The 14,693-nt window shown below is 40.2% G+C and overlaps 1 protein-coding gene across 12 annotated transcripts in view; it reads left to right on the forward strand.

Annotated features, from left to right (window-relative positions):
- Positions 1–14,693, forward strand: part of atp2b2 (ATPase plasma membrane Ca2+ transporting 2) — a 241,837-nt gene that overhangs the window by 201,792 nt on the left and 25,352 nt on the right. For all 12 annotated transcript variants that reach the window (XR_008807213.1, XM_056252537.1, XM_056252547.1 and 9 more), the window contains 2 exons: positions 13,312–13,553; positions 14,067–14,301. Coding sequence is in view for 11 of the 12 variants with exons in the window: in XM_056252537.1 (XP_056108512.1) it covers positions 13,312–13,553; positions 14,067–14,301 (477 nt within the window). In the remaining variant the exon portion in view is untranslated. The remainder of the gene's footprint in view (positions 1–13,311; positions 13,554–14,066; positions 14,302–14,693) is intronic.

Consider the following 14,693-nt stretch of genomic DNA (forward strand, 5'->3'; position numbering starts at 1 on the left):
CAAAAATGCAACAATATGTATCATGGATATTGACAATATGTATTGTTAACCCAAAATGAAAATTACTGTGTGAGAAAGTTTTAGTGTCAGTACTACATTAAACTACTATATATAATGTTGAATATAATGTATAATAATGCAGTGGGGAATATTTGTGTCCTGATAATGCCAGATGCCGGATGTTACCAGTAAAAAGTGTCCTACATTATTTTAAATATATCTAGTCAGTGACAGTGAAAGCATATTCGTCTAAAATAATTCAGTATTTTCATCTTCAGAATCATGAAAATTGTTATTCTGGTGTCTCTATTGTCCTGTGCTTTGGGTTTCAGCACCAAGCCCAACACAATTCATTTACACACACACACAATGTAATATCAAATTTAGCGTTTTAATCAACAGTTAATTTTTTGTAAACCTTTTACCATATGTCTTGGAGTATCGCATTAATATCGTGACGTGAGTTCAGTATCGTGATATGTATCGAATCGTGACATGAGGATATCGTTACACCTGTACTAGTCCAATGTGGTAACATAACTAGCAATGCTGGGAAAAAGAAAAAGCATTGTTTCCGAGCTAAATGACAGGAACACAACCAGAGGGAGTTACCCGCTCTCAGGCAGGAGTGTGTTTCCCGAAAGCATCATTAGACAACTATAGTCACGAGTTCTGTCGTTATCAGCAGTTCAACGAGTCGGTGTTTCCCGAAACCATCGTTCCAACGAACATTCGCAGACAGCATCGCAGAGTTGTGTGTTTGACAGATCTAGATCTCGATCTGTGATTAGAAGCAGAGTTTCCAGTTTGCATGACATGTGGACTCAATAAATCAAAGCAAAATAAGCAAGCTGACATTCAGTGCAACCCGTGTCTTTTATTTAGAACACATACATATGTCATTTACGTCTTTGAGTTTGTCAAGAGATTTAAAGCACCGATTTTGAAGAGTGCGCATGTGTGAACAAGCTCTAGTGTGTAAGAACGAGTCTATGATTGAATCTGGAAATAAAGCGAAATAACTGAGAAAACTGACAAATATTCCTCAGATGCATGTCTGTAATTTAAATGAAAACATCTCACATTAATTCGATCTCAAATAGATTCATTACATTTACATTTAGTCATTTAGCAGACGCTTTTATCCAAAGCGACTTACAACTGAGGACTAAAGCAAGCGAGTCATCGAAAAAAAGGGAAGGAAACAACGCAAGAAGTGCTCAAAATACCAAGTTCGGACACTGCTCGGAGTAGCATTAGCCAGATAAGCGAGGATTTAAAGGAAAAGGATTTTTTTTTATTTTTTTTATGTTAAGTGCTCACGGAAGAGATGAGTTTTCAGTTGTCTTTTGAATGCTGTCAGGGATTCTGCGTTCCGGATGGGGGTGGGCAGATCATTCCACCAGCATGGAACCGTGAATGAGAATGTTGTGATTTTGTGGCTCTCTGTGATGGTACAACGAGCCGTCGCTCATTGACCGATCGTAGGCTTCTGGAAGGGATGTAGACCTGCAGTAGTGAGTGAAAGTAGGAGGGAGCTGAGCCTGTGGTCAATCTGTAAGCAAGCGTCAACACCTTGAACTTGACGCGAGCAGCGAGTGGAAGCCAGTGCAGGGAGATGAACAGAGGAGTGACGTGGGCCCTTTTGGGCTCGTTGAAGACGAGACGAGCTGCAGCATTCTGGATCATTTGTAGAGGTTTAGTTGCACATGATGGAAGTCCAGCCAGAAGAGCATTGCAGTAATCAAGCCTAGAAATGACCAGGGCCTGGACGAGAAGTTGTGTTGCATGCTCAGTTAGGAAAGGCCTGATCGTCCTGATGTTGTGCATAGCAAACCTGCATGATCGAGCTGTCTTTGTAATGTGATCTGTGAAGGTCAGCTGATCATCAAAGATTACTCCAAGATTTCTGACCGACCTTGATGGGGTGATTGAGGAAGAATCTAGCTGGATAGTGAAGTTGTGCTGTAGAGACGGATTGGCAGAGAGGACGAGAAGCTCAGTCTTTGCCAGGTTGAGCTGCAGGTGATGTTCCTTCATCCATTCCGAGATGTCCGCCAGACAACTTGAGATCCGTGCCGCTACTGTGGGATCATCTGGTTGAAATGAGAGGTAGAGCTGGGTGTCATCAGCATAGCAATGGTAAGCGAAACCATGTGCCTGTACGATGGGTCCCAGTGATGTGGTGTAAATGGAAAAGAGGAGCGGTCCAAGAACTGAACCCTGAGGAACCCCTGTGTTCAGTTGATGTGCTTTGGATACCTCGCCTCTCCATCTGACCCTGAAGGACCTACCTGTGAGATAGGACTCAAACCAGTGGAGGGAAGTTCCCGTGATGCCCAGTGATGAGAGGGCGGACAAAAGGATCTGATGGTTCACAGTGTCGAAGGCAGCAGACAGATCCAGAAGAATGAGAACTGAAGATTTGGAAGCAGCTTTTGCGATCCGCAGGGCTTCTGTGAGTATTCATTAAAAGTATTATTACTCCAACACCTGCGTAACGTCATTAACCAACATGGTTGAACGACCAATTTGCGACAATATGGTTTCGGGAAACAGTCGTGACTAGCTAGATGATTTCTTCAACGATGCATCGCACTATAGTAGTGAAGCACCGAGTTACGGCGTTATACGGGAAACACACCCAGAACGGCTGCCCACCTAATTTGAAGCAGCTGTGCAATGTTAAATGAAACTTTTACCTGTACTTGATACAGATTTGCCATTCATAATGTATGTAGCGTGTCTCACCGGCATGCACCACGGAAGAGTTAGTGGAATCCTGCAATGTGAGTAGGACACATGGCACAGGCGATGAACATTAACACTGATACTTCAGCCGGTAGTCGGAGCTCGGGTTTCTTCACCACATGTTCCATCAGACCTTCTGGCCCTGTGATTGGAGAGGTCAGGGCGGACACTGATGTCATGTTCCCGGGATCCCATCAATTCTTGATTGGAGGTTACATGTGCGTATGCGGCTGTGTGTGTGTGTTTCAGCACTGTTCTCTAGGTCACCGGCTACTGTGTGTTTTGTAAACTCTGGATTCTTAGTTACATCAAAGACAGTTGCAGTTGGACCTTCTTGCATCAAAGGTGTGTTTGAGCACAAAGTATCAGTTTGGGGTTTACATGTTGCTTGTGTTTTATTTAAACTGTTGTGTTTAATCGGCTTCTCCCTGGGAATCTGGGAACGGGTCCATTACCTTTAAAGGCCCACTGGAACGCGCAGCTTTGTTTGATGCGTTGACGTAATTTCCACTGAAATAGGAAGTTAAGACAGGACATATTTAAAGGCTCCTCCTCCTTTTCAAATAGCCAATAGCCAATAGCGTTTAGTTTACCTCACAGACTGACAGCACCATGGAAGCGAATCCAAGCGCTGATGATACTTTGGATTCAATAGTAGAGATGTTCTTGGCTATGAAATGGCTAGAAATTCTAGCCATTTCATTCTTAACCAACGTACTGTTGGAAAACGGAGTAAAACTCAAGTTTTTTCACACACATTGAATAAAATGTGAGCGTTTGAGCAACCGAACAGACATCTTGACTTTAACCCATATTGCTCTGTGTCTGTCAACGCTCGCTTCGGCCAGGTGGTGTTTAAGGCACAGGGGGCGGAGCTTCAGATTCTAGAGAGCATTTGATTGGACAGGAGATGTGATGAGAAGCTGAAATCACGGTGATGTCATAAAATCCCTGATCCCTTTAGCGGAAGTGAGAGACTGTAAGTTTTGAATGCTTATATCTCCTAAATGCGAATTTTGTCATTTTCTTTTGGGAATACACCAGCTTATTCATAACCTTATGCTAACATATTCATACTAAAAGATAAAAAACTAAATTTTGATTTCAGGGGGCATTTAACAAAGTGGTGAATGTTCCTTCAGTGACTTCACACAGGAACTCATCTAAGCTTCTGTCATCTAGATGATGAACGACTGTATGAATAAGATTCAAATGCCTGTTATTTGCCATAAAATGGTACACATGAGGATGGTCGTAATTCAGTACTGTGGTAAGACATATTCCTGGATCAACATTGTAACAATGTTCAAACTCAGGGAAGAAGAAGGTGGAAACCAGCAAACCATCAATGTAACTTTAATGACAAAATTAACATAAACAACAAAGTGGAAGTAAGCGGCGGCCCCTCACGGATGACTGACGCATGTAAATATAATAACATGACATAAAGTCCTGTTGTCACTCTCTGTGGTCATTAAATCCCATGGCATCTGAAATCTGACTTGTCGCCTCGCTGCCCTGTCAGGCAATGACTTTACAGGCATTGTTTGTGCATTAAGATTACTCCCTAGACTGATTTCAGACAGGCTTCTGAGGCACAATAATGGTTTAATGATCTACTACAAAAAAGAGAAAGCTTTGATGATAACTTTGCGAATATTTTATCGATAGAAATGACATCAAAAGTGGAAAAAGTTGGTTAGAAAAGTACACAAAGTTATTTATTTTTAGTTCAACTATCACATAACGAAATGCACAGGATTGTGGGTTATCATAGGTAGCGAAGGACACATCTGTGCTGCTTCAAACATCGATCAGATGCAGGTATCTCAGCAGACATCATGAGACACAATCACTGGAGTCGGACGGGCCTTGTTGCTTTTCTGCCTCCAAATGCTGCCTGCGATTGAAAGCATTTTCCAGCTTTCAGACGCTACTTTAAGTTTAACTTTATGGGCCCTATCATACACCCGCGAGGCGCAGCCCGACGCAATTTTCATTTTCACGTCCTGCCCAAGTTGTTTAAATAGCACATGCATTTGTGTCCATCTGTGCGCCCATAGGCTGCTGGTCTGAAAACCTGGTGTGTGTTCGGGGTCATTGATGGACCGTTGCTATTTTGAGGAACTGAAATAGACTGAGCCATTGACCAACTGAAACCTAGTCTAAACTCAATGGCGCAGTATTTTTTTGTTATTTAAAGAGCGCGTTAGTAATATGAGCCTATAGACAGGTCCAGAACGCGCAACACTTTGCCCGGGAGATGGTCTGCTTGCGCTTTAACGTCGCGCATGAGCAGATGAATTTCCTCGCTAGAGACACGTTTTCATTTTTTACGCTTGCAAATTCCTCAATGTGAATAGCGAATCCGCCATGGCATGAGCACAACTGGCTTTTAAAGGGAATGGGAGAAGAGACTCTGATTGGTTTATTGCACGTTACGCCCAAAACACACCCATCACTCATTAAGAGAATAGAGACAAAACACACCCATCACTCATTAATAGAATAGAGACAAAACACACCCATCACTCATTAAGAGAAGAGAGAAAAAACACACCCATCACTCATTAAGAGAATAGAGACAAAACACACCCATTACTCATTAAGAGAAGAGAGAAAAAACACACCCATCACTCATTAAGAGAATAGAGACAAAACACACCCATTACTCATTAAGAGAATAGAGACAAAACACACCCATCACTCATTAAGAGAATAGAGACAAAACACACCCATCACTCATTAAGAGAATAGAGACAAAACACACCCATCACTCATTAAGAGAATAGAGACAAAACACACCCATTACTCATTAAGAGAATAGAGACAAAACACACCCATCACTCATTAATAGAATAGAGACAAAACACACCCATCACTCATTAAGAGAATAGAGACAAAACACACCCATTACTCATTAAGAGAATAGAGACAACACACACCCATCACTCATTAAGAGAAGAGAGAAAAAACACACCCATCACTCATTAAGAGAATAGAGACAAAACACACCCATTACTCATTAAGAGAATAGAGACAAAACACACCCATCACTCATAGACAAAACACACCCATTACTCATTAAGAGAATAGAGACAACACACACCCATTACTCATTAAGAGACTATAGACAAAACACACCCATCACTCATTAAGAGACTATAGACAAAACACACCCATTACTCATTAATAGAATAGAGACAAAACACACCCATCACTCATTAAGAGACTATAGACAAAACACACCCATTACTCATTAATAGAATAGAGACAAAACACACCCATCACTCATTAAGAGAATAGGGACAAAACACACCCATCACTCATTAAGAGACTATAGACAAAACACACCCATTACTCATTAATAGAATAGAGACAAAACACACCCATCACTCATTAAGAGACTATAGACAAAACACACCCATTACTCATTAAGAGAATAGAGACAACACACACCCATCACTCATTAAGAGAATAGGGACAAAACACACCCATTACTCATTAAGAGAATAGAGACAACACACACCCATCACTCATTAAGAGAATAGGGACAAAACACACCCATCACTCATTAAGAGAATAGAGACAACACACACCCATCACTCATTAAGAGAATAGGGACAAAACACACCCATCACTCATAAAGAGAAGAGAAACAAAACACACCCATTACTCATTAAGAGAATAGGGACAAAACACACCCATAACTCATTAAGAGAATAGAGACAAAACACACCCATCACTCATAAAGAGAAGAGAAACAAAACACACCCATCACTCATTAAGAGAATAGGGACAAAACACACCCATAACTCATTAAGAGAATAGGAACGACACTTTTAGGCGCCTACCATTTTTCCAGTCGTTAAACAAGCAAAAGTGGATTCGGACTTGCCCAAAGTGCACTTGATCCGTGCGCTTTAGACCATGCGTTTAGATCCTTAAAATAGGGCTCTAAGTGCGTTTCAGATAAGGATCAGATACACTCACCTAAAGTAGGGATGCACGATGATATCGGGACAACATCGGTATCGGCCGATAAAAGCTTAAAATGACCATCATCGGCATCGGCCGATATGAATATTTCTGCCGATGAGTCTTGCCGATAGGGTGGCGTGTTTCCTATGCGCACGTGACGACCGTGAACGAAGCATGAGCGCCAGCAACTTAAACTTCCAACTAGGGGTTCGCGTCTCACGGTTTTTGATCGTGGACGATTAAAATGTCTCCACGATCTGCTTTTGAAGAAAAATCATAGTATTGTGCATTCTATCAGTTCAATTCTGGCGCCTTCATCTCAACAGACTGTACAACGCGACGTACATTCACATCACATCACATGTAAACGCAGAGGTAGAGTTACACTCACGGGACACTGCAATTCACAAAAGTTCATTGTTTGCATGTGCGTCAAAGTCTTGCTAGGTAAACATGTCATTCACGTGCTGATGCGCTGTTCTAACATCCGCTTTTCTGATCGCGTTACACCCGACGCTCACAGGAACTAAAAGCCTGTCACAGCGCCTGCATACTGGACTAATCTTTCGAGTCTTATTGCGCTGATACTGTCAAATACACACAAGGTTTACATAAACAAAGTTGGTTATGTCTAAAGTGAAAGCAAACAGAGAAAATCTGCTTGTCAAATGCGTGTATATTAGACGCGTCGCGTTACTCGCGTGCAATAATATTCTGCCGCTTGTCTTTAAAGAGATACTGCACCCAGAAATAAAAATTCTGTCTATCTAATGTTGTTTCAAACCTGGATTCATTTCTTTCTTGTGCTTAAATATACTATGGAAGTCACTGGAGTACAGCAACTGTTTGGTTAGCCACATTCTTCCAAATAACTTTTATAATTTCAACAGAAGAAAGAAACTTGAGAGAGTAAATGATGACAATTTAAATTTTTGGGAGAACTATCCCGTTAATGTTAATAAAACAACAAAACTCAGAGGAAATCACTCACTGCTCTTGACTGAGAACATTAATAGAAGCTTTAATAAGCTTTTTTTGCACTTAAAAAAAAATACAAATATATCGATATCGGTATCGGCATCGGGCAAAATTAGTTTGAAAATATCGGCATATCGAATATCGGCCAAAATCCTATATCGTGCATCCCTAACCTAAAGGATTATTAGGAACACCATACTAATACTGTGTTTGACCCTCTTTCGCCTTCAGAACTGCCTTAATTCTACGTGGCATTGATTCAACAAGGTGCTGAAAGCATTCTTTAGAAATGTTGGCCCATATTGATAGGATAGCATCTTGCAGTTGATGGAGATTTGTGGGATGCACATCCAGGGCACGAAGCTCCCGTTCCACCACATCCCAAAGATGCTCTATTGGGTTGAGATCTGGTGACTGTGGGGGCCATTTTAGTACAGTGAACTCATTGTCATGTTCAAGAAACCAATTTGAAATGATTCGAGCTTTGTGACATGGTGCATTATCCTGCTGGAAGTAGCCATCAGAGGATGGGTACATGGTGGCCATAAAGTGATGGACATGGTCAGAAACAATGCTCAGGTAGGCCGTGGCATTTAAACGATGCCCAATTGGCACTAAGGGGCCTAAAGTGTGCCAAGAAAACATCCCCCACACCATTACACCACCACCACCAGGTTGTGGCTTCACAAATGCTTTGTTGCATACCTCGGTTGTAACGAGTGGTTATTTCAGTCAAAGTTGCTCTTCTATCAGCTTGAATCAGTCGGCCCATTCTCCTCTGACCTCTAGCATCAACAAGGCATTTTCGCCCACAGGACTGCCGCATACTGGATGTTTTTCCCTTTTCACACCATTCTTTGTAAACCCTAGAAATGGTTGTGCGTGAAAATCCCAGTAACTGAGCAGATTGTGAAATACTCAGACCGGCCCGTCTGGCACCAACAACCATGCCACGCTCAAAATTGCTTAAATCACCTTTCTTTCCCATTCTGATATTCAGTTTGGAGTTCAGGAGATTGTCTTGACCAGGACCACACCCCTAAATGCATTGAAACAACTGCCATGTGATTGGTTGATTAGATAATTGCATTAATGAGAAATTGAACAGGTGTTCCTAATAATCCTTTAGGTGAGTGTATTTTACCTGTATATATTATCATGAACCATGTTTTTTTTCTAAGGGTTATGCTTAGACAAAAGGCCTGCTACTAGTCAAATGCTGTTTTGGGAGCATTTTTTCTTCTTGCCCATGACAAGGTGAAATATCTTGCTGTCTCGTGTTTGATAAGTTGTGACTCATTTTGGGCAAAGTGGTTTGTCCGGCTGCAGCCGCTCCATGTGGTTCAGAGACTCTGCCAAAGCCTCTCCGCGACGACTCGGCCTGCCACTCATTCATTTAAAGGAATAGTTCACCTAAAAATTCGACCTTTATTAACCCCACAGAGCTGTGTGGAGCACTTTATGATGGATAGATGTACTTTTATGATGGATAGATGCACTTGTATGATGATAGATGCACTTTTATGATGATAGATGCACTTTTATGATGGATAGATGCACTTTTATGATGGATAGTTGCACTTTTATGATGGACAGATGCGCTTTTATGATGGATAGATGCGCTTTTATGATGGATAGATGCACTTTTATGATGGATAGATGCACTTTTATGATGGATAGATGGACAGATGCACTTTTATGATGGACAGATGCACTTTTATGATGGACAGATGCGCTTTTATGATGGACAGATGCGCTTTTATGATGATAGATGCACTTTTATGATGGATAGATGCACTTTTATGATGGATAGATGCACTTTTATGATGGATAGATGCATTTTTATCATGGATAGATGCACTTTTATGATGGATAGATGCACTTTTATGATGGATAGATGCACTTTTATGATGGATAGATGCATTTTTATCATGGATAGATGCACTTTGATGGACTTCCACTTTGAAGCGATTCACTTTCATTACAAAGCTTGGAAGAGCCAGGACATTTTTAATATAACTCCAATTGTATTCGTCTGAAAGAAGAATGTTATATCCACCTAGGATGACTTGAGGGCGAATCAATCATTGGATAATTTTCATTTTTGGGTGAACTATCCCTTTAAGCCAGTCAGTTTTGGCAAAGCGCTCCCCTCACGACCTGCCAGGGTAGGGAACGCTGGGATATCAAAGAGGTGCTATGAAAATGACCTTCTAGGAGACACCGAGGGCCCTGCGGTGAGAAGGAGAGCAGAGCGAGGGCCCGTGTGGAGATCAGGAGCCGGATGGGGCCGTAAAGAGGAAGTATTTGCTGCCAGTGCATGTTTTGCCATATGTCGTGGTTCATAGGAGTGTGTGTTGACCAGGGAGAGGACAGCTGTTCAGGAGAGCGTTCAATGCCAGCTATGAGGAATAAAGGGTGCTATGAAATCCGCATCAAACGCATGAGCAGTTTTGAATGACCCAGGTGAGCAAATATGAGATATTATCCACCATATTCCTGAAGATCTTACTGCGTTTTGAATTATGGGTGGCACTTCCGGTTTGGGGAACTTCCATTCAAAAAGACTGAAACGAATCGTTTTAAATCATAAGGTTGCCCTACAAATATCACAGGTGATGTTAAAATAGCACTTTTAGAGCTTACTGTACGTCATTTTACACGGCACATCTATAGTGTAGATATAGTAAAGCTAAAATGTAAAAGCTTCAGGTGGCATTTAATAATGCATTTAAAATTTTGCTTAAACGCCCAAGGTGGACAAGTGCAAGCCAAATGTCTCTAGTGATGTTCCTGCGTTGCATGGTGTGTTAAGGAATTATATGTAAATTTCATGTGTCGATTGGGTGATTCGAAAAATACAATCATAATTGTCTTAAATGATTCTACATTAAGTGATAAAAGGTATTCCTCCTGGTTCTGGAAGCACTGGAACTCAAGTTTGTATGTTCTTAAATATTGTTTGTTGTATACAAATCTATGTTTGTATGGTATTCTTTTCTTTCTGTTTCTTTACTTTTTGATATGGACCTAACGGTCTGGAATAAAGAATTCATAATAATAATAATAAATAAAGCTGAGAGTGTGTGAGAAAAAAAAAAAAAGTTTACAGAGATTTAGTGTCAGAACTACATTAAACTACATATAATGTTGAATATAATGTATAATAATGCAGTGGGGAAATATTTGTGGTAATGCCAAATGTCTGATGTTACCAGTAAAAAGTGTACGACATTATTTTAAATATATCTAGTCAGTGACAGAGTTAAAGCATGTACATTTTTTGTAAACCTTTTATCATGTGTCTTGTGTGTTCAGTATCGTGATATGTATCGAATCGTGACATGAGGGTATCGTTACATCCCTATAAAGAATACATTTTTCATTTTTTTATTCAATTTTATGAATTAAACAGCTGGTAAACATACTTTATCACTAGAAAACATCTAAATAACCGGTTTAACATGAAAGTATTATGCAATCACTTAAGACATTTCTCCTTATATAGAACGCTTTTGGCATAAAGGGTTATTTAAAACTGAGTCAAGAACCCTATAGATTTCTATATTGAAACCTTTTTAAGAGCATTCAGTGATCCACGACCCTAGATATGAGGAACACTGGAAAAGTTAATCAGTAAAGTTAATTCACAATCAAGGTCTCTATTGGCATTTCAGCATTTCTTCTCATAAATAAATAAACAGATAATACAATTAAATTCCCTGAAGTAATTCTAGCAAGATATTGTATGCAGAAAAATTCAGACATGTTTTATTAAACTGCAGATAATGAGGTTTGTATAGGTTTTGTGATATGAAATTATAACTTTTTTAAAAACTTTTTTTTAAAAGCTTTTTCAGGCATTCAAATGAAAGAGACAATCATTATATCACCTGTAATCGGTTTAAAGAAGGTACTTTTCCTCTGAAAAGACAATTAGGCTCACATTTAAGATGTTTAAAGAACACAAAGTGACTTGCCGATCTCCAGCGATTGAATCTGTTAACGCAATCGAGCCTTAACTTCCAGCACTTCGGGGAGAATGTTCTTGTAATAAGTGTACTATAAGTAACTTTGGACAAAATGCATCTTTGCAGTGTAAAAGAGGTTATAAATATAGGAAAGAAATAATAATTTAAAAAAATTGAAGAAAAGATGATACATACTGCATATATATTACAATTTCCATAGAAAGGAAAACATTGGTTACATTCTGAATCTTTAAATCCCAGTGTCAACGAGAGATTGTGTAACGTGGTTGTGGAGATTCCCCCACTTCTATTTGTAAAGCGTTTTGAGTGCCGAGAAAAGAGCGTTATAAATGTTACGGATTAGTATTAAAGTTTACCAAGTTCATGCAACAAAGTTCATACACACTCTAGAATGAATTCTACAAATCAAAGTTTGATTGGAGTCTGTATGTAGAGCAGTTCCTGATGAAGTTTAATATTTTGAGATTTATAACAAATCCAACCCAGAATGACTGAGGAAAATTAATACAGAGCTGCTGTACAAAATGCTGTGAAATATGAATAAAAAAAGTAAACAATCACCTGTTCTCCTTCTGTGAGGCATCCAAGCTGTTGATACGGCTGTGATGAATTGCAAAGAAACTGTTATGCGACCCTTAATGATCCTCAACATTAATAGAACAGAATTTAATATACTCTTAATATTCAGCAATATTATTGATCTGCCTGCATTGACACCATTATATGAGAACTGAACTGAGCTGGACGATGACATCACGGTTTTCTCCAGAGTGGCTGTATATATAACTGAACTAAATTAATAACTTTTTACAACAGAAATGAAACATCACTGAACTTACTTAAGCTGGACTATGACGCTATTTTCTTCTGGAAACAAACTTTGCTGCATTATTTTCCTGTTATCACTGTAAAGCTGCTTTGAAACACTCTGTGTTGTAAAAAGCGCTATATAAATAAAGGTGACGTGACTTGACTTGACTTGATGTGGTGACGTGACTTGACTTGACGTGACGTGACGTGACGTGACGTGACTTGACTTGACTTGACTTGACTTGACGTGACTTGACTTGACTTGACTTGACGTGGCGTGACTTGACTTGACTTGACTTGACTTGACTTGACTTGACTTGACGTGACTTGACTTGACTTGACGTGGCGTGGCGTGACTTGACTTGACTTGACTTGACTTGAGGTGACTTGACTTGACTTGACTTGACGTGACGTGGTGACTTGACTTGACTTGACGTGACTTGACTTGACTTGACTTGACGTGACTTGACTTGACGTGACTTGACGTGACTTGACTTGACTTGACGTGACGTGACTTGACTTGACGTGACTTGACTTGACTTGACGTGACGTGACTTGACGTGACGTGACTTGACTTGACGTGACTTGACTTGACTTGACTTGACTTGACGTGGCGTGGCGTGACTTGACGTGGCGTGGCGTGACTTGACGTGACGTGACGTGACTTGACTTGACTTGACTTGACTTGACTTGACTTGACTTGACTTGACTTGACGTGGCGTGGCGTGGCGTGACTTGACTGCAGTATATAGCTTGTGTAACTGGTATCTGATTCCTCTCTGGTTTTCTAATGCTCCAGCCTGCAGATAAAGAGGGAGGTCTTCCCAAACAAGTGGGCAACAAAACCGAGTGTGGTCTTCTGGGACTGGTTCTGGACCTGAAGCGAGACTACCAGACCGTCCGCAACCAGATCCCCGAGGAGAAACTCTACAAGGTTTACACGTTCAACTCATCGAGGAAGTCCATGAGCACCGTCATCAAGCTTCCCGACGGAAACTTCAGGATGTACAGCAAAGGAGCGTCTGAAATCATCCTTAAAAAGTGAGCGCCTTTCATCAGCTCTCTGATGTCCATCTGCAATCTTCATAAAAGCATTTCAATGTCTCGATAGCAAAGGAAGGTCATTATGTTGAATTACTGTGCCTGGAATCATTGAGATGTGCAATTTGGTGCGGATTCTTCAACAAATAAACCTTCCTCAAAAGCCTGATGGATCATATTTGATGCTCATGATTTAAAAAAAAAAAAATATCTGGATAATGAAGTAAACCAAAGTCGGTTTTCATCAAAGTGTTCATCTGGAAATATTACTAACAATATTGAAGTTATTCTTACATTTACTTTATAAAAATCAGTAAAGATTTCACAGAAAATAGACTCGTGAAGCACGAGCTGAAGATGAACGGTTGTACAATTATACTAATATTACACTTAAAAATTGCTGGGTTGTTTCTTTCAACCCATGGTTGAGTCAAATATTGATAAAACTAACCCAACGGTTATGGACACAATGATACGTCACTTGGTTCACGTGTGACTCTGTGTTTGGGTCAGGTGCGCTCTCATTCTGAACGAGGTTGGAGAAACTCGCGTGTTCAGGCCGAGGGACAGGGACGAGATGGTGAAGAAAATCATCGAACCCATGGCGTGTGATGGACTCAGAACCATCTGTGTGGCCTATCGAGACTTCTCTGGAGACCCCGAGCCCAACTGGGAGGATGAGAACAACATCCTGACCGACCTGACCGCTATATGTGTTGTTGGCATTGAGGATCCTGTCAGACCTGAGGTAAGAACTTTCTTCATATTTGATCATGTCATGGTTTTTATTTGAAATATTTTGCTTTTTATGCATGAGAACACACCTGTAATGTGACCTCCGCCTCACCATTTACTGATTTTGCTGAAAATGTGAAAAGCGATATATTTTCTAAATGTTCTAGTTGATGTCTAGTCTTAATACACTCTATGTTAACCCTGGAAACCTGTGATATGAAATAGTAGTCTTTTTAAATTGACTTTTATTGAAGCTTTAGTGAAAATATACAAGAAAAAACCCATATTCTATCATATTTGATACATCAGGTTTTTATACCTCATATAGTATGATATAGTGAGAATATGGAGGAACAACAGCTCAAAAATTATTCAGAGGAGATTCTGATATTAATATGGCAAAAT

Source organism: Rhinichthys klamathensis, unplaced genomic scaffold (genome assembly GCF_029890125.1).
Source record: "Rhinichthys klamathensis goyatoka isolate OS25496 unplaced genomic scaffold, OSU_Roscu_1.1 h1tg000095l_1, whole genome shotgun sequence".
NCBI lineage: Eukaryota > Metazoa > Chordata > Actinopteri > Cypriniformes > Leuciscidae > Rhinichthys > Rhinichthys klamathensis.